This window comes from Micromys minutus, assembly GCF_963924665.1.
Source record: "Micromys minutus genome assembly, chromosome: 27".
Taxonomy (NCBI): domain Eukaryota; kingdom Metazoa; phylum Chordata; class Mammalia; order Rodentia; family Muridae; genus Micromys; species Micromys minutus.
This window is the reverse complement of record NC_137962.1, coordinates 27,628,401-27,648,641: the sequence shown is the minus strand read 5'-3', so window position 1 is coordinate 27,648,641 and position 20,241 is coordinate 27,628,401. Positions and strand designations below refer to the sequence as shown.

General features: G+C 38.8%; 1 protein-coding gene across 1 annotated transcript in view; it reads left to right on the top strand.

Moving 5' to 3' along the window:
- Nucleotides 1-20,241, top strand: part of CNTN1 (contactin 1) — a gene marked incomplete at its 3' end in the record, with an annotated part of 264,052 nt that overhangs the window by 224,494 nt on the left and 19,317 nt on the right. Inside the window, exons 18-23 of the mRNA XM_080939261.1 lie at nucleotides 2,412-2,482; nucleotides 4,384-4,618; nucleotides 8,922-9,025; nucleotides 12,114-12,300; nucleotides 14,551-14,663; nucleotides 15,451-15,607. Coding sequence (XP_080795387.1) covers nucleotides 2,412-2,482; nucleotides 4,384-4,618; nucleotides 8,922-9,025; nucleotides 12,114-12,300; nucleotides 14,551-14,663; nucleotides 15,451-15,607 — 867 coding nt within the window. The remainder of the gene's footprint in view (nucleotides 1-2,411; nucleotides 2,483-4,383; nucleotides 4,619-8,921; nucleotides 9,026-12,113; nucleotides 12,301-14,550; nucleotides 14,664-15,450; nucleotides 15,608-20,241) is intronic.

Genomic DNA, 20,241 nt, shown 5'->3' with positions numbered 1-20,241 from the left:
TTCCAAACCCTGTGTAGTCCATTTATTAGCACTTCAGGATTGCATTCGATGGCATAATTACATTGGAATCTCAAAAATGAAAGAGGCTATACATTGGAAATTTAACACTGGTGTTTGCCGAGCTGTATTTCCCTGAGACTGGGCATTCATGGGATGGCTTCCTGATTGAGCAGGGATGAACATATATAAATGCCAACTGTTCTGTTCTCCGATTCAATTACACACATTCTAAGTCCCGGTCTTGGGTTTTATAGACTGATACATGCAATCATTTTGAGTCTCTTGTTTGTGAAATTCTGATGCAAAGTGAAATCATTACGTTTAACTTTTGGTGTTGAGATAGCTGTGCACAATAGAACACTAGCTCTCAAAAAATGGCTATAGCATATCAAAGTTGATCTCTAGAAAATATATGATTTTCATATTCAGATTTCTTTCATGCCAGCTTTTACATGGTCAAATACAGCCCCAAAAAAGGTATTTACTGGAAAATCACAAAATAAAACATACAAATAAAATTTAAAATATTAAGTTATTTCATTGGAAAGTATAGTCATGATATTGAGTTGATTTCTGAGCTAGTTTTTGGATGTATAAACTGAAACTCACAGGCCCTCTTGCAAACAGCAACAAACCATGGTGTATCCAAAATGCTAGCAAAGGGATGATTTAAAACACCTTACCTTAAAATCATAAATATTATTTAGTTGCTATCAATAATTTATCCTTTTTAAGTGCTAGTTCAAGTTTATTTTGATAATTCATGACTTAAAGGACACCGAGATTGCTCCATGCTAACTATCTGAAGGCTGAAGTGAAAAGCATCTGCTCGTGTTTACCTCGCTGTATTTCCCCGAGACACCAGGAAGTCCTTGGGAGGTTTGCTGCTTGAACAGGGATGGGCCTATAGAGAATGCCAAATGCTCCATTCTCTGGTTCAACTGAGACACACTATGCATCGAATTCCCTCTGTGGAAAATTGCTTCTAACCCACTGAAGATAAACATAATAAGTCAGCAGCCTCCGCAAAACTATAAACTATTCTATTTCTATTAAGAGACACATTTCAGTTATCTGACATCTGTGGTTTCCTTGTCCTGAACTCCACGGCATGAGCAGCATAAACAATCTTTGAAGTCAAAGTCAGTCCTAGAACTGTATTTGAAGAATGTTAGAAGATACTTAAGTTATCATCAAATAGAAGATATCTACCCTAATAGACACACACTCTGTGTTTAACTTTATAACTTATAAGACTTACACTGGTTATCATGGAAGCATTACAAACAAATGACTTGGCAAACATGCTTCTACCAAGAAGAGGAAATATTTGATTCAACACATTTTGTTAACACTTTATTTAAGGCCAGTTGGACATTAGTTCCCTGTGACTACTTTATTGTACTCATACTAATACAATATGCGATTTATTGATTATAGGAAGAAATGCTTGCTAGTTTTTCCATAGCAAAAAAATTTATATATTTAGAGTATTGATTGTGTGGCCAATAATGTTTACAATTTATGGTTGTTTTAGTAACCTGGCCTGCAATAGAAATAATTAATATGTAATATATTTATTATATACTTATATAGTCAATGTATATTATATTATGTAGTATATAGTATATATTAAATATATTATATATTATAATATAAATGTTAAAATATATTATATATTGTAATAAGTTAACTAAGGAGCTACAATTGAATTTAACACCCTTGTATGCCCCATTTCACCTTCTGGTACACATTTTGTGTCAGTTGATTATTAAATTTGTCTCTCAGGCTTCAGATTGATCTCTATATGAGGAAAGGAACCATATAGCTTGATGTCAGAAGGAGGAGCATGAATTTCTGTTTCTGTGATGCTAAACTACATCTCATCATGGAAGTTATATGGCTATCATAGAAGTTTTAAAATGTGCCCTAAGAGTCACAGCCTTTATTAGACTCTGATGTCCCCTGTGGGTCACCTTGGTAGGCACATTTTGAAATAGGTGTGACTAGGTCCTGTCTTACAGCTGTTCCATGTGCATCTGCGTGAGTTCTTCCCTCTACATCTGTGTGTGAGGTTTTCTATGCACACCTGTGTGAGTTCTTCCATGCATATCTATGTGTGAGTTTCTCCATGCACACCTACGAGTAAGCTGCCCCATCCAATCTGAGTGTGAGTCCTTCCATGTATATCAGTGATAGCTGTGTACCTCTGCTAGGGTGGCTGAGGGGCTGCTGCTGCTGGCTTTGCTCCGTAGATGAAAAAAACAAAACACAAACAACAACAAAAAAAAAACCAAAAAAACAAAAACAAAAACAAAAAGCCTCATGGTTTCTGTGTTAAATAAGAATTTCATTATCAGAAAAAAAAATTCATAGCTTCTATTCACTTTTGGTAATGTTACTTGTTTCAGCCCCAAATGTGGCTCCCTCAGACGTAGGCGGTGGGGGCGGAACCAACAGAGAGCTGACTATAACGTGGGCGGTAAGTATTAACAAACTGTAGGGAAGAGATGCACTACCTATTTTTAATTGTAGACCCATTTGTTTATTAAAATGAATTGAAAATAAAAAGAATATTTAACCCATGCAAAAGGATAACTACTTTGTCCCCTAACTGCACAGCTGATGGCATCTGTCTTACTGTGCTAAGCAAGAAGTTTCTGTGACAAGGTACTGGCTGCTCGGGGACGTGTCGGCCTAGAGAAATAAGCAATGAGCCATTTGATTCCACAGGGATTGCGAGCATATGCTTTTCTCTAGCCGGTTTATCATAAGTTATATAACATTTGGCCACTGCATTTATACACTAAAGAGTAGATTCACAAATGACATCAAACCCACTTCTGAACACAACACGGTGTCTCCCTCAAGCCTTACTTCAGCCACTGCCATAATCCAACTTAATCTGTTAGCGAGGTCACCCAGAGGGCTTGACACGCAGGGGCAAACTTTTCATCCGGTTTTCATGACTGAAAGGAACATCCTTCATCAGACTCTAGGTTTTCAAAGCAAGAGGTATGGCGGCAGGGGAGTGGCCGCCACAAATGCCTGAGTAAGACTTTTGGCACCCATGCAGAATGCTCATATTTTCAGTATTTGACTGCTGGACAGGATAAAGGGTCACAACGAGATGCTGAAGATGGCAAGAAAGTTGCCAGACTTTATCTTGACTCCTTGTATGCATTAAATCAACCTACCGAAGAAGTGGGTATTTAATGAAAAGTGACTGAACTGTGCTATATGACCAAAATCAAACCTTCAAGTGAGATTAGGAGGATTTTTTTTTTTTTTTTTTTTTTTTTTTGCCAATCTAAAAATGTGTATGAAAATGTAGTGGAGCGGTCAATTCCACCCCTGCCCCCCATATCTCCTGGTTTGAAAACCTAGAGTCTGACATGGGAGTTTTCCTTTCAGTCATAAAAAGTGAATGAAAAGTTTGCTTCTTAGCATAAAGCCCTTTGGGTGACAGCTCTAACAGATTAAGATAGATTACATCTGTGGCTGCATCAAGGAAGGTTTGATACCGTGTGTGTGTGTGTGTGTGTGTGTGTGTGTGTGTGTGTGTGTGTGTGGTGTTATCCCACGGTGCAAACATCATAAAAATGAGACCATTTGAAGGCCAAATAAAAGATATTAGAGGAAGCCACGTGTGTCTTCCAGAGAAACCCTGAGCATGTTCCAGGATATGAAGCATTCCTGCAAGGCTTAGTAAGCAGGTGCCAGAGCCAGGGGCTCACACACAGGAGTGGCACCACGCTCTCCCCACCCCTACCGCACCCCCACCCTCAGGCACCTGCACCCCTGCTCCTTGAAACCTTGTTCTGATGACAACCTAGATATCCCAGAGTCTGGATTCATTCAATGGCCTTTCTGCTTCTGCGGCCCAGAATGAAGAGGAAAGGGAATTCATAAAACTCCTGACAATGTACAGCTCATTTTCCCAGGCGTTGAGGAGCAGTAGACAGTGAGATAAATGTGTGGAACTGATCGTGACCATGACAGCTTGCAAGGGGAAGGGAGAGGAAGCAGGGAGATGGCACACAGGGTGCTGCAAGTTCTTGGAATGGCAGATTCCACAGGCTGATAAAATGCTGTACCGGAGAGAGTTAGTGTTTCTCCTACTCGAGAGGAGGAATTAACAGAAAGCGGGTGCCATGGTGGTCGGGGGCACACAGGTATTCTGTGACCGGCAAGGATAGCACTCCAGGAGTGGCATCATCTCCTGGATGGATATCCTTCTGTGCTCTGGCATCTTCAACTATGTCTAATTTATGTAATAAGTGTCCTTTGCCAAGAGCATGCTTCCCCGTGTGACTGCGTCCTCATGAGACTCTTCCCCGGAACTGTATGATAAAGCTATCTGTTATTTGGATTTCCATTTAGCCTTTGTCCAGAGAATACCATTATGGCAACAATTTTGGTTACATAGTGGCCTTTAAGCCATTTGATGGGGAAGAGTGGAAGAAAGTGACCGTTACCAACCCAGATACCGGCCGCTACGTCCACAAGGACGAAAGCATGACCCCTTCCACCGCGTTTCAAGTCAAAGTGAAGGCGTTCAACAGTAAAGGCGACGGACCCTACAGTCTCACGGCTGTCATCAACTCAGCACAGGACGGTAGGTGACAGAGACACGGCTGGCATCGCGGAGAAGGAAAGCCATGTTTGCAAGTAGGATTACGTTTGTCGTCTTCTAGAGCTTGTCTCATGAGGGCTTCTCATAGTACCCTGTGTTCAGTAAGCGAGCATTCTCCGAAGCCAATCTTAAATGTCAAGTCCTATTCATCTCTCTGATTCTGTCCCTTATGAATCTGGAGGTGTTCTCAAAACAGTTAGCCAATGACACTCAGTCACTGCAGTGTGATTATAATTCTGAGGACTAAATTCTCCATACTTTAGCAGCTTCATGGAGTCTGTTTTTCTGTGTGTGTGTGTGTGTGTGTGTGTGTGTGTGTGTGTGTGTGTGTATGTGTGTGTGTGTGTGTGTGTTAAAAATATTTTATTAATGTGTTTTTGTGGATATCATGTCTACATGTGTGTCTATACAGAATGTGTTTATCCAGTACCTGAAGAGGGTTTCAGATCGCCTGGAAATTCCCCGTGAATCATGTTGTGGGAATCGAGCCTGGGTCTTCTGGAAGGCCAAGGAATGCTTATGACCCCTTAGCCATTTATTCGGCCTATGAGCATATGTAGTTTCAACCTCAACTACTACATAAAAGTCCCTGGATTGGTTATATAATAATCCTAAAGATTATACACATTTAAGTACCAAGAAAAATCAGCAGGTTATAATTATACAGTTCAATAACACTTAAAATTTGATAACAATTAAAGAACTATAAAGCATAAATTTGAAAGAGAACAAAGGGAGCATCTAGGAGTGGCTGAAGGAGGATGGAGAAAGAAAATTATACATTTGTAAAACTGCCTGGAATTTTAATGCAATATTTGTCTAATGTCATAATTTAAGTACATTTGACCATTACAATTAAATATTGGAGTGTGTGTGTGTATGTGCTTCCTGCACCAAAGTGTGGGTATATGGGTTTATAGGTATATGGGTATATGGGTTTATAGGTATATGGGTATATGGGTTTATAGGTATATGGGTATATGGGTTTATAGGTATATGGGTATGTGGGTTTATAGGTATATGGGTATATGGGTTTATAGGTATATGGGTATATGGGTTTATAGGTATATGGGTATATGGGTATATGGGTTTATAGGTATATGGGTATATGGGTATATAGGTTTATAGGTATATGGGTATATTGGTATATCGGTATATGGGTATATGGGTTTATAGGTATATGGGTATATGGGTTTATAGGTATATGGGTATGTTGGTATATCGGTATATGGGTGGGTACATCTGGATGTCATGGAAACCTTCAGGTATTGTTCATTGGGTTACATCCATCTTGAATTATTGATCGATGTTTTGCTGTTGTTATTTTGAGACAGAGTCTCTCCAGGCTCTAAACACTACAAGTAGGCTGGGGTGACTGGCCAAGGAGCCTCAGGGATCCTCTGGCTTCTGCCTCCCAGCTCAGGAGTCTCAAGTGCAAATGCGTACAACACTCAGTGTTTTGCCTTTCTTCGTGGAGTCTTGGGGTCCAGCTTGGAATCTCATGCTTTGCACAGCAAGCTCTTTATCAGCTGAGTGTCTTCTAGGCCAGTTGAAGAAAGGGCAGCAATACGGTCAGGTCTCTGTTTTCTCGAAAAGTTCCACAAACCAAGCATAGTTGTCCAGGAGTCTTTCTGTGAGTGCAAACAGAGTACGGTTTTAGATTAAACCCAGTTAGGTCACTTTCTGTAGTTTTCCACTTAAAGTGCCTAAGTCTTTACTGCATATATTTATATCTAAAGTTTTAAGGCAGGGCTGAAATGATGGTTCACTTTCCAAAATACTTGTTGCGGAAGCCCAATGATCTTAAATGGGAATCCTAGCATATAGAAATGTGAAGAGTTGGAACGTGTCCATGATCTCAGTGCTGGAGGTAGAGACAGGTTCAGTGGTGCTTACTGGCCAGCCAGGCTAGATAGGTCCTCTGACCCTGTCTGAAAAGAAAAGAGGCAGAGAAACAGTTGCAGATGGCATCAGAGGATAGTCCTCTTACTTGCCACATGCACACACATCCATGTGTATATGTACCTGCACACATACCACAAAAACATATTATAGGCTCAGGGAGATGGTTTTCCTGGTCAAGAGCTTCCTGGAAGGACCAGAGTTCAGATTCCCCAGCATACATTCAAAGAAGAAAAAAATCCACGATGGGATCCTTTTTATAATTCCAGTGCTAAGATAGAGTTTGGTGGCCAGTAACCATAGTCCCAGAGTGACCCTGTCCCTAATATAAGGTTGAAAAATGAGAGAGGTAAAATGGTAAGACAATTCAATTATGGCTCCTTCCTTATTCATATGTACTTCATTTATAATTGATAGGTGGGGAAAGGAAGCGAGTGAATGTTGCATGCCTTCTGACCTAGTACAAATACTTGTGGCTAGATTCCTCAGAGTAACACTACAGAAAGAATTAGAAACTAAAGTATTGTAACAGTCTCTGCTATCAACTTAGAGAAAAGCATCCAATATTCTGTCCTGCCTGATCTGCATGTTTTGTTGTTGTTTTGAGACAAGGTCTCATTGACTGTGTAATACAACCTGACTTCAAACTCACAGCAATTCTTCTGCCTCGGCCTTCTGAAATGACCAGTGTACACCACTACCCTGGCCATATAATATTCCAAAATAGATGTAGAGCTGTTTCTTAGACATCAATAGAAATCCTTAACATATATTCCTTATTACTTTTCATTTTTCTTAAAAATGTGACGTGTGTCAATTGACCGGGTGTTATCTTTTAAAATAAGCATGTCATTCTACATACGAATAATACTTTAAAGCACAGACCTAAAAACTCATCTGCTGAGTAGTTTATCTCAACTAAATACCTCCAGATGACAAAAGGTAAAAAAAATCATTTAAATTTAAGACCAGACAGCAATCACTCCTAGAAGCATGTTTTGCTGCCTTGATGTGTTTCATCAGCTTGGGGCTAAAACAGACTTCATCTCACAGAGTAAATTCCAGTTGGAATTATTTCAGTTTTCTTCTCACCCAGGATCAATTTTGTTTTGACTGCTCTATTTGATGCTAAAGTCAGAATTTAGAGATTTCATGCTTCATAGCCGTTTAGAAATGGCTGCTTGTATTTACTCATGGTTCTTTCTTGAAGCCTTTACACATCTCACACATCTTTTAGATGCTGCAGCTTGTATAAGGTACCCGTCTCTCTCCTGCAAAGATGTCAGTCATGAAACTTGTGCATCTTGCTGGGAAGAAGTAGCTGCTCCCAGATGGGACATTTTGTAGCCTTAAATGGGATTATGTCTTTTAATGAAAGACAATAAAAGTTGATCATCCCTGATTCGAGGTATCCAGGCTTCTTTGTGTGACTTTCACAAGGGATGTAAAATTTATTTTTTTCTGTGCCTTAGAAGGTGAAGCCTTTGATGCATATTTGATTTGATGCCCAGTTGGAAAATTAGGCATAAAAAAGTTCTTCACGGCCCCAAAAAAACGGGGATGTCACAACTTGTCTCAGGGATCTTGAACTACTTTTTAATTTTAGCTTGAACATGAAAGGGAGAATTTATTAATAGTTCTCTGTACCTGTGATTCATATAAATAGCAATAAGAAAATTAATTTCCATGAGTGGTTTTCTATGCTAAATATTATCTTCCCCATTTTTGACAAGTAAAACTGTTGAACTTACGTGAGTTTACTTAATTTGTATCAGAAGACTATATGGAAATTAGCAGTTTGGAGTGTTTCTAAAAGTATAGTATCTGCTTATGGACATCTGTGAGAGCCGTAGAGTCTCCTGTTTTATGAAAGTGTACGTATATGTGTGTGTGTGTGCATATGTGTACATATGTATGCATATGTATGAGTGTGTTTATGCACGTTTGTGTGCCAATGTCATTTTGTGTATGTGTGTATGTGATGTGTGTTTGTATACATGTGTATGTGGTGTGTTTATGTGTATCAGGAATGTCTATGTTGTGTGTCTATGTATGTGTACAACTCTGCATATGTGTCTGTGTATATGCATGCCTGTGCATGTTCATGTGTGATATGTGTGCATGTACATGCATATGTGTGGGTGCAAGCATCAGTGTCTATGTATGTGAATGCACATGTTTAAATATCTCCAGTGACTGCCTTTAAGATCAACAGAGACAAAAATTAGGAAGATTATTATACTTACTTGAAAGATGTTTGTTGACATTTCTATTTAATGTAAGTACGAAAAAACTTTGATTTTCCCCCTAAACTTCAAGAACTTTATTTGAAATTTTATTTTAAATTTCTGTCTCAAAAACTAACATTCTCATTCATTTTTAGCTCCCAGTGAAGCCCCCACAGAAGTCGGGGTCAAAGTGTTGTCGTCTTCTGAGATATCTGTCCATTGGAACCATGTTTTAGAGAAAATTGTGGAAAGTTATCAGGTGAGCTGCTTTTATTCACACGTATCTAAGCACGGGTCCTTTTATAATATGGCCAATCTTTCGATGTTTGGTGCGCCCTTGGCTAATTTGGTATCGAATACTCTATTCCTTCTCTTTAGTGGTTTGGGTATCTATAATCAATCCATAAGGAGTAAGAGAGATTACCTCAGTCTGATCATTGGATACCATATGAACACCATCCAAGCAAGAAAAAGGAAGGATAGTATCTCTCATTTGAAAACTGGATAACACAGTTTCCTACCTGACTTATCTAGGGCCATTAAGAGACTTGCTCCACCCCCACAAGGGCACCTACCAGTACATACATATACACATGCAAAAATAAACGTATTATCTATAAACAAACTGGGAATCTCTTCTGTACGGCATACTGCCTCTACTGCTAGAGATAATCAGTTCCTACTTATTCACCTTCCTTTGCCAGTGAACTTTCTGGTGAGTAACACCAAGCGTTACATTTGCTTTGTATCTTTCTTCATGAGTGGTCCACCTGTATCATTTTTATTGACTTAGAGCTTGCCCAACAGACTAAGCAGGGTGGAACGTGAGTCTTCCAGCTGTCTCTGATTTTCCAGCACTCAGATAATATACACGCTTCACTATTCCTGGTTATCTCATCACACTGGGACTTAGGCTAAAACTCAGACCTTCTTGCTTAATAGACAAACACTTTACTAGTGGGCTATCTCCCCGGCTTCATAAACTGACCTCTAAACTCCAGAACAACATGCACTACATTTTCTCTCCCTAGTCTGTGGTCATGACACCCATTTGTTTCCTTATTTGTTCATTTCTAAAATCTCCTGGAGGCAGGGGCTGCTAAAGAAATTGTGGGCAGGTGCTGCTTACTGGCTTGCTCCCCATGCCTTGCTTATCCTGCTTTCTTAAAGAACCCAGGACCACTAGTCCAGGGCTGGCACCACCCACCATGGGATGGGCCATCTTACATCAATTACTAGTTAATTAAATGCCCTACAGGTGGATTTTTATAGAGGCATTTTTTCAATGGATAAAGGTTCTCCCTCCTCTCAGAGGCTCTTGTTTGTGTCAAGTTGACATGAGATGATCTTATTCAGCATAGTCTATAAACTCCTCTTTGGAGTGGATGGAAGCCTCAGTATGAAATGATGCTTTAAAATATTATTCAATACATATAAACATTAGAATTCGGGAACTTTCAAGTCCTTGGTTTTCAGAGTTGTATGTCAGGATGAGATATACCATTATAAGTTGGTTTAGATATTTGATGTGGATGATCCTAACTAAGTGCCTGGGATTTCCCAGAATTCATTGTATTTCTCCTCTGCTTAGCCAAGAAAAGGCCTCATACCTTGTCTAGTTCAAAGTCTTACACAGATGAAGGCCTCTCCCTCACACTCAGGAGAATGAGATCACCACCCAAATCTTGCAACCCTTTGCAGCTGGGGACTTCCCAAGGAACTCTGTCCCATCCAGAAGCCTGGACTAACTCTGCCAACAGATATCACCCTGTGGTGATATTTGGTGCATTTTTTTTCCAGTTCTGTCAGAAGATGACAGAAATGCCAGAGATTCCATAAAGACCAGTCCCCAAAAAAAATGTGATGTTGACAACACCAAAATTATCATTAGAAGTAAAATAAAAATAACATCAAAGAAATTAATAAGCAATGAGCAATTATCCTGCATTTAGAAACTACATACCTGACATGTAATCCTTTCAATGTGCCAAGTGGACTTGGCTCACTGACTTCTAATGTATGATGGTCATATGTTTGCTAATGTAAATGAGAAATTTAGGATCATATTAACATTAGATAATGTTTATCTAGGCATTCTGACTAGTTTCGAAAATAAATTCCCCCATTAAACGGTGTATCTAAATATGTAAAAATTTGAATGTACTTATAAAATTAATTCAAACTTGTTTTAGATGTTACTATTGATTTAATACCCACAGGCAATCTTTATTTTAAAAACCCAAATTCAAATTCATTACTCATATTAAACTTTGAGACAAAGAAGGCTGTAGTTAACAAACATAACAATTTCTTTTTTTTTTTTTATTTAAAAGTCATTTATTCTCAATTATTTTGTTACGGTAATAAAAAAATTAGCCAACACATTTGTGCCTCTCATATGACTTTTCTACATGAAATAGAATTACCTGAGCCAAAGAAAGCTTATTACTGTGTGGGGTATGGTTGGACCAAGTAACATCATGGTGGGATTGTTGGTTTTCTGTGATACCTTAATCATGTGAACATAACAATCTCTAATAGTAACATGGAAATAGGTAACTTATATAACTCACCAAATTATTAGTTATTCTCTATGGAGTCTAGCACTCTGAGTTCAATGGGCCCACAAAATGGGATGGGAGAGACAACTTCTACTGGTTTCCACTTGCAGCCCATCAAATACAGGTATATATGCACACACACACACACACACACACACACACACACACACACACACACACACTCAAAACACACACATACTTACACTAAGTAAAATAAGCATGAATGATTGTTGAGTGTATCTACTTGATATTTTAAAGGAGTGAAAGTAGTCCACATACATGCATATTACAAACATACATATATACATACATGTATATATCTGAAAGGGTTTTGTTAGAAGAAAATCATTTGCTAGTACATTCTAGACTGCAGAATGAGATTTTTGTCAAACAAGCTATATTGGGCCAAACCATCAAGAGCTTATAAGAAATTTAAACAATGTAAACAGAAATTAAAACATGACATCAAGACAGAGATGGCTGTTACAAATATTTCTAAAAAATATCACTTTCATATTTTGAAAGTAAATCTTACACTCCCACCCCACCACCTCCCCCTGACCCCCAAAACAACACGAGGCAAGTTGAATCAGCTGTGTGGATTTCATTCTATCTACCAATTTCAGTTAGATCTCGTTATTCCGAGGTCAGTATGAGGGTAAAGGTGCCCTACAGTGGCACTGAAAACTGGCGGCATCAAACAAGTGGAACAAACCCCATGGCAGAGAACTTCTTCCAGTAAGGCCTGTGTCACCGCAAATTGTCCTTCACCTTGGATATTTGCAGATTCGGTACTGGGCCGGGCATGACAAAGAGGCAGCGGCGCACAGAGTTCAAGTCACCAGCCAGGAGTACTCAGCCAGGCTGGAGAACCTTCTGCCCGACACTCAATACTTCATTGAAGTGGGAGCCTGTAACAGCGCCGGATGTGGGCCTTCCAGTGACGTCATCGAGACCTTCACCAGAAAAGCCCGTGAGTCTCAGAACTGGATCTTAGACACATCAAAAGATACCACTTGATTTAAAATATATCCAAATCATAGGCACACATGGGGAAATGGAGTTTTATCTAGCTGTTCATACACCTTTGGTTTTCAATCCCACATCCCTTAGAGACCAAAAGGCTCTCTCAGCATGCCCAGCTGCCGTCAATAAGGGAAAACTGAGACACACAACTTTAACACATTTTTATTCTTCTTTCTAACGCCTTTAGAACACACCTCCTTTAAACTGCGGACCATCCGAAAGTTCAACTAGTCTACCATCTGCATTTATTAATTTATTTATTTTTCATACGGACGCGCTGGTAGCAAAATAAAATCGCGTTAATAATCCATAGCCCAAACAAAATCGCAACTTCACTTTATTCATAGATCACCATCGAAAAAATATAAATCAGGCTAAACCTTCTCATACTGAAACTTCTCTCTGTTCTCTTTGACCGCGTGACAAGTTTGTCTGCTCTGCGCAGACGTGGACATTCTCGATCTCCACCCTCACTTCGACTCTCTCTTCTGGAACCCAGCTGAACGGTGCATACAGAGAAACGTTTGAATGCAGGACTCTAGAGATGTTCACAACCGTCTCTAAGAGATGATCCCCATTAGCTATTTCGAAGCTATGAAAATCACTGGGGACCATATCTCCTAGCACACTCACAGCAGTAGATGGCATGACATGAGTTTCAGTTTTACTCTCTACTGAATTAAGCCTGTGACAAGACTTTAAATCTCCCCTTTCTTTAACTTGGCAAGTAAAGCATTGGCTTTTCCTGGTCATCTCATTCCTTTTTGTTCCCCTTTACAAATCTGTGTTATGTTCTCAATAGTTCTATATAGAAAGGATGCAGAAGAGACCACACCAGACCTTAAAACACAAAGTCAAACCCCATGAAACAAGTGTGGTTGTGTCCACAGCACACTAGAATAAATGAACTGATAAAATGGGAAGTGGTTGTGTGGGAGCCAAGTCCGTGATGGAAGGACTGGAAACAATGGCCCAGATCCTAGAGCGTAAGTGAGGAGCCATGGGAAGAACCAGTTTGTGACCAGCTGGGAGGAGACTGCTTCGGATAGAGAAAGTAAGCCTGCAAATGTGCACTGCAGAGTTTGAAACATTTCACTTTGGAAACATCAGTGTGAATCAAACACGGGTCTGAGGCAAAGAGGGGCGAGAACACTGAAAGCCGAATAGGAAGTTCTTTGTAAGTTATCATTAAAAGTGGAGGTAGTTTCTGAGTGTAGCAAGAACTTTTTGTTTTTAAGACAGAAAGAGACACCTAATTCTGGTGTTTTAAACCCTCATTATCACTTCTAGGCAAGACAGGGGCATAAGGGACTTGGATTTGAGAAGAAAATCAATCATTGGCAGCTAGAAAGGGTAGTGTAGAGAGATAGGGAAATGATTCCTCAGGAATTGGGTGAACATATTGGTAACTTGGGTGTTGGCATTAATGGAAGAAACCAAATACAAGACTTTTGCTTGAGAAATAAGCATCCTGTGCAGTTTTCAAAAGATAGAAAAAGTCCTAAGACTCAGAGTTGAGGGTGTGTAACCAATGATTCATCTTTATGACATTACATTTGGACGTCGGACATTCAGTATAGACAGGAAGTTCAATAGCTGTTTACAGAACTGTAGATAGGCTGGGGCCAGAGACTGGCTTCGGGTTATAAATAGTTAAGGAAGATTCACAGATAAAGCAGAGACATGTATGCAGAATCAACTTTGAAGCCCTTCCAACACACACAAGTTGATCAGAAAGCACATAGTTAGCTAATTATCAATAAGGGAGAGGGGAGGAAAACCAACAACAAAGAGGCAGATAAGTCACAAGGGATTTAAGAAAAGAGCAGAGATCCAGAAATTGTTAACTGCAACTTGGAAATGCTATGAAGGTTCCAAGTCAGAGAAAAGGTATAAAACATGCCACTAGATTTGGTCAAGGTTGGTGACCCTGATGGCAACAGTTTAAAGAGACAGTAAGGGGGAAAAGTCAGATGAGAAGGAAGACAGTTATATTCCCTGCCTCACCAACCATTGGGCATTGTGTGAACTCAGGGAGATACAGTACCATGCTGAACATAGTGCTGGCATATGACATAATCCTCAGAATGGGCTGTGGATGATGACAGCTCAACTCACATCAGCACCATCTGGGATGTAGCTCGCAGAACTGTCATTCAATCCAGGGACCATTATTCCCTGTTTCTTCTTTCCACAGCTCCTAGCCAACCGCCGAGGATCATCAGTTCCGTGAGGTCTGGCTCCCGCTATATCATCACGTGGGATCATGTTGTCGCACTATCCAATGAATCTACAGTTACAGGGTACAAGGTAAACAAGATGTACCTAGCTTCTCCTCCACGCCGCTTTATTCCTGCTAACATTGATGTGTGTGCAGCTTCTGCTGTCAGAACAACACATTGGGCTTACTCAGTCTACCCATACAGAGGAGTCAGAAGACGGAGTCTCACAAAGGATTTTTAGATAAGGAAACATCTTTAGTGGATTTTAGGGAAATTCTATGACAAGGGAATAAGAGAAAGAGAATACCTGCCCAAGGGATGGATCTGTCAGAACCATCTGTACTTAAAGAGGAGGAAGAGGGCATTTGTTTGTATGTCTAGGATGCTGATGAGGGTGTCACCTCCCTTCCTCACATGGTTTAAACTAAAAGGAGAGAGAGCTTTCGGTGGATTCACTATAATCAGAGGGACAGCATTCGCATCAGCTGTGTAGGCTTTAAGAACAATGCAGAAGAGCCTGAAAAACGAGAAAGAACTTTATTAGGCCACTTCGAAAATGTGACAAGTTTTCATTTTATATTTTCCTTTAAAACAGAAAAGAGAGAAAGATACATCTTTTTTCATGGCATATTTTCAGTTATTTTCAAAATGAAAGAAAACAAACAACAAAAAGCACTGGAGGTTTTAGCACATGTGTTTGTATAAGCTCTAGAACAGCAGGTAGCAATTCTCCAGGAATCAAAACAACATGAAGGTTTCCTCCCTTTTTTTTTTTTTGAACCAAAGGGTAAGAAGCATCTTGTGCTGATGTTAACAATAGGCACTGACTGAGAATTGTAACTTCATTAACCATTCTTAAATTCGGGACTCTGTAGATACTCTATAGACCGGACGGCCAACATGATGGGAAGCTGTTCTCAACTCATAAACACTCCATAGAAGTCCCAATCCCCAGAGATGGAGAGTATGTTGTCGAAGTTCGAGCACACAGTGACGGGGGAGACGGAGTAGTGTCTCAAGTCAAAATTTCAGGTAAGCCAACGTCTATGAACTGTTTCAGTAACTTTACCTCTGAGTAGCCAAGCCCTGCACGTGGCTTCTCTAGAGTGAGGTTAGAACCAGCATTCACAACATCAGCGTTTTCCTAAGCAAGCTCAGATATCAAGCCACAGGACTTGAAGTTCCATTTCTTACAAATGAAAAAGAGCAGATGTGTAAAGTAGCACCTGCCTGCCAGTGATGGTGCAGATGTCAAAGCATCATCGAGCATGTCTAAGGTGAATGCATCTCAGGACCTAACACTGAAAAATATGAGGCGTTAAGAGCAAAAAAGAATAACACTAGCCAACTATTTGGTAATATTCAAATTTTCTTTTATATTTTAAAAAGAAACCTATTGATCTATTTTAAGTATTCTTCTGACTCATATTTTTTTCTTTTCCAATATGTTAATGTAGTAATTAGAAGTTTTGTAGTTGAAGACACCCATTGCTTTGGGGCAAATACTTGTCCTCACAGGCTTGGCTCATCTCTGACTTGTAGTTGAGACAGTGAGCCCTTCTCTGTATTGTACCTACAATATTTTATTATTTTCTTAATTCTTAATATTGTATCCCTTCCTCTTTTTAAATTTTAGTACATTGAATTAAAGTCAATGTGAACTTTAGAATTTAATCATAGACTATGGAACAATAGAAGTTGCTAAATCAGAGATAGCTATGACTGAGGAAAGTGACTCACAGCTAAATAGATAAATGTGTTATTATATATTTAACCAACAAAAGGTGACTTACCACATGACTTCCCCCATGAGCCATGTTCACCCAAACTCAACATATTACACACCTACTTTTTACAAATAGAAAGCTGGCGGGGGGGGGGGGGATCCATGTACATTTTCATTTTAGTTATTGGGTATTTCCAAAAACTAGAATTTATAGAACTCTAAGACAGTTAGGGAATATCTGTACCAAAACAGCTTGGAATAACTACTGTCTGTCTCGCCTGCTCCGGGTCACTCTATGTACTCATGTAATTTTGTATGTGGAGCATCTGTTGAGTAGATCAGGCTACATCCATCCATCTTCCTTGTTCTGGGAGTGTTCCTGTGTCACTCGAGACATTGCAAACCTTAACTGAACATATAAATAACACTCATTCCAAAAGAATATATAGAATTATCTACCCATTCCATGTTTTTCTGCCTTAAATAATAGACGTTAGTTTATTTTAAACAAAAGTCTTTGTATAGGTGAATTTAAATAATTAGCAAGGGTTTTACTTCTCCACTTCCAAGCCCCTTTGAAAGGGTTTATTCCAATCCTGTTACTGTAATGAGAGTTTTTCCAATATCACTGCACTGTAAAGCTATCTTTAAGTTCTGAGCTTTAATGACAGGCAACATTGTATTTTACTTTTATTTATTCCTTGGGTAAAACGCAACCTGCTCTGTGCATTTCAAATTAGCAGTATGCGTGTAGAGACCATATAACTGTGTGTGACCAAGTGATGGCAGGGGGTAGAAGCTAGTGATGGGTAGGCTCGACTTGTCTTCCCAGGGACAGGAGCATGCTTGTCTGCTTATCTCTGTGGTACACACAGCCTCAGGCTCCAAAAGGATTTCACCAAATGTTTAAGCAAAGACTGTGAGGTAGCACAGCATTACAAATGATTGACATCCTATGATGTGGTGGATGTGCTCTCAAAGCATGGCTAATAATAAACTAAAGCAAAATAATTACGAAGTAATATACTTCAAGCATTTGCTACATTTGCCTAATCCTTCTGGTACAGCTAATACATTATATATATATATAATTTCACTTTTCATGATGGTACATTAATAATGTACTTTTAAATTTGTTGAGAATTTACCAGTTGGCTCTGCAGAGGTCATGTTGACCACTTTACGTATACTGAGACTATTAGACATTCTAGTCTGTATGCTGTGTATAAAGACATATCCTTTGTAGAAAAACTGAAAATATACCTAGAATATTTTCCTATTTTCTGTTAAAGAACAGAATCCCAATTATTGATCTCACTCTATTCACAATCGTACAAAGACATTATAGAATTAACACATCAAAATAACACATATTTAAGAAATAACATGACTCTGGAATTTTCTTGATTATGTTTGGATTTACTTAAAAGCTGTCGACATCATTCGTCATGAGCAAGGTATATCCTGGGACATAATCACTAGGCTTCCTTCCGAATTCGAAGAATGTTCTTATTTTCTATTGTTTCAATTTGAAGTTTGAAGTGTGTAAGCTGGGGTTCAGCGAATTCCCTGTTAAGAATGTCCACAAGCATTGTGCTGTCCCTCAATCAGACAAACACACAATGTCTACTGTGCCGCAGTCACAGCTGGAGCACACATGATGTCCTAAGGTTTCTATACATCCCCCACACAAGTACCACTCTACTGACACTCTGAGAATTTTCCTTCAGCCATTGTGCCTTAGTTAAGATTTGTATTGTGATGGAAACACTGTGACCAAAGCAAACTGAGGAGGAAAGGATTGATTTGGCTTATACTACATGTCACTGATAATCATCAAAGGAAGTCAGGACAGGAACTGAAACAGGGCAGGAACCTGGAGACAGGAGCCAATGCAGAGACCATGAAGGGGTGCTGCTTACTGGCTTGCTACCCATGGATTGTTCAATCAGCTTCCTTTTAAACCTCAGTACAATCAACCCAGGGGCAGCACCACCCATGCTGAAATGAACCTTTCCCTATCAGTCACTAATGAAGTAAAGTCCCTACAGACTTGCTGACAGCCCATTTTTTATAGTTGAGGCATTTTTCTGGTTGAGGTTCCCCCATCTTAGATGACACAATCTCAAGCTTGTGTCAAGTGGACATAAAAATAGCCGACACACTATTCTTTCTGTACCAGCTGAAAGGTCTTTTGAGATGTAATCAGATCATGCAACCAGCTCTTATTTGCCATAGAATAAGCATCTAAATTTCTTACCATGGCCCACTGTGTCTGACACAATCTGCCAATTGCTCTGCACAGTTGACTTCATCTTTTGGATACAGTGATGTTCTTTCTACCTTGGGGAATTTGTGCTCCCTGTCTCTGCCCGGAGTTCTTTGCATCTGGCATGGCAGGTTCATTCTTTTCATTTTTGTTTGTTCTCAAATGTCAATGACTCATTGCAGACTTATATTCCACCAAATTTATATAGCTACCTGCTTAGAGCATTTCTTCCTCATAGATTGGTCCCACACCACAGTTTCTTCCTAAAATTTCTGACATTTTAAAACTACCTCTTCATCATACATTACATATACAGTTGCCTTCCTAATATTTCTGATAATTTTTAATCATCCTCTGTATTAATTTATGCTTGTTTATTGACTATCTAATCATATTTTGAAACTAAATTCCATTGGGTCATGTCTGCCTCATTTGCTCACTGAATTTCTAGTACCCAGAGGAATATGTGTCATATCACGGAATTTTGAGAAATACCTTTTTTATTGATTAATGATTTCACATAGGGAAACAAAGCTTTGTACCCAGTAAAGCTATAGTTTCATTGTTTACATATGGACACATTTCCCTGAAAGACATACACTCTGTATTCTGCAATGCATAGATCTACAAACATAATTTCTATAGAGGTTAAGAGCTTAAATTAGAGGTACCTGAAGATTTGTACTAAAAATATAATGTGTAATTCTGCTTCTCCTGGACATGAGCCTCATCACAAAATGTTATTACATATTTTTAGTATGCTTTGAGGCAAACAAAATGTATTAAAGCTTTCCTCATATTTGGTATCTCTAATAAACTATACATTGTCATGAAAATCTGTTGCTGCTAAACTTTTTAAGTTAACATTATAAAGAACTACAATGTTAAAGTCAGCAAAGCAATATATTGTAGATGATTGTGTACTTGTTAACTATGTTGCACTCTTGGTTGACAACAATCATCTATGATCCTCAGAGAACCATATATATATATATATATATATATATATATATATATATATATATATATATATATATATATATATATATAGTAACTTATATGTGAGCTGCATATTTTAAGCACATTTTCATTTTTAGTTATGAAGAGGCAAGCTTAGTTCAAACAAAGATGTCTTTGGGGGAAAGTTTAGTCTGGACTTCTTCCCAAGGGCAATCAGTATCATTTAAAAGCTTTAAGATCATATTTACTCACTTGAAAAATCATTTTGTGGATCCTACGTACTTAAATTACATATATTTCATATATGATATATATATATAATATATATTATATAAGTTGTCACAAATATATTTTATATATTCTTTATACACACACAAACACACACACACAGACACACACACACACACACACACACACACACACACATATATATATTTGATGTTTAAGAAATAAAAGGAGTTTTATCCATTTGATTTAAAAGTACCATACATTCATTTGGTTGACCTTATGCCTTCTAATAAATCAGTAATAAACCAGAAATCTAATTATCTGTAGGCCACCTTGCCGTTACTAGCAGTGACAGAAACATTTAGTATAGTATGTTGGGAAACTCTAAGCTATTAAGTTGAACTCTGTAACCAAGCCAGTGGCTGTGCATGTGGTGGAAAACACTCTGAGATACTGTGCTCTTGCAAGTTTCTCTCCTCTGTT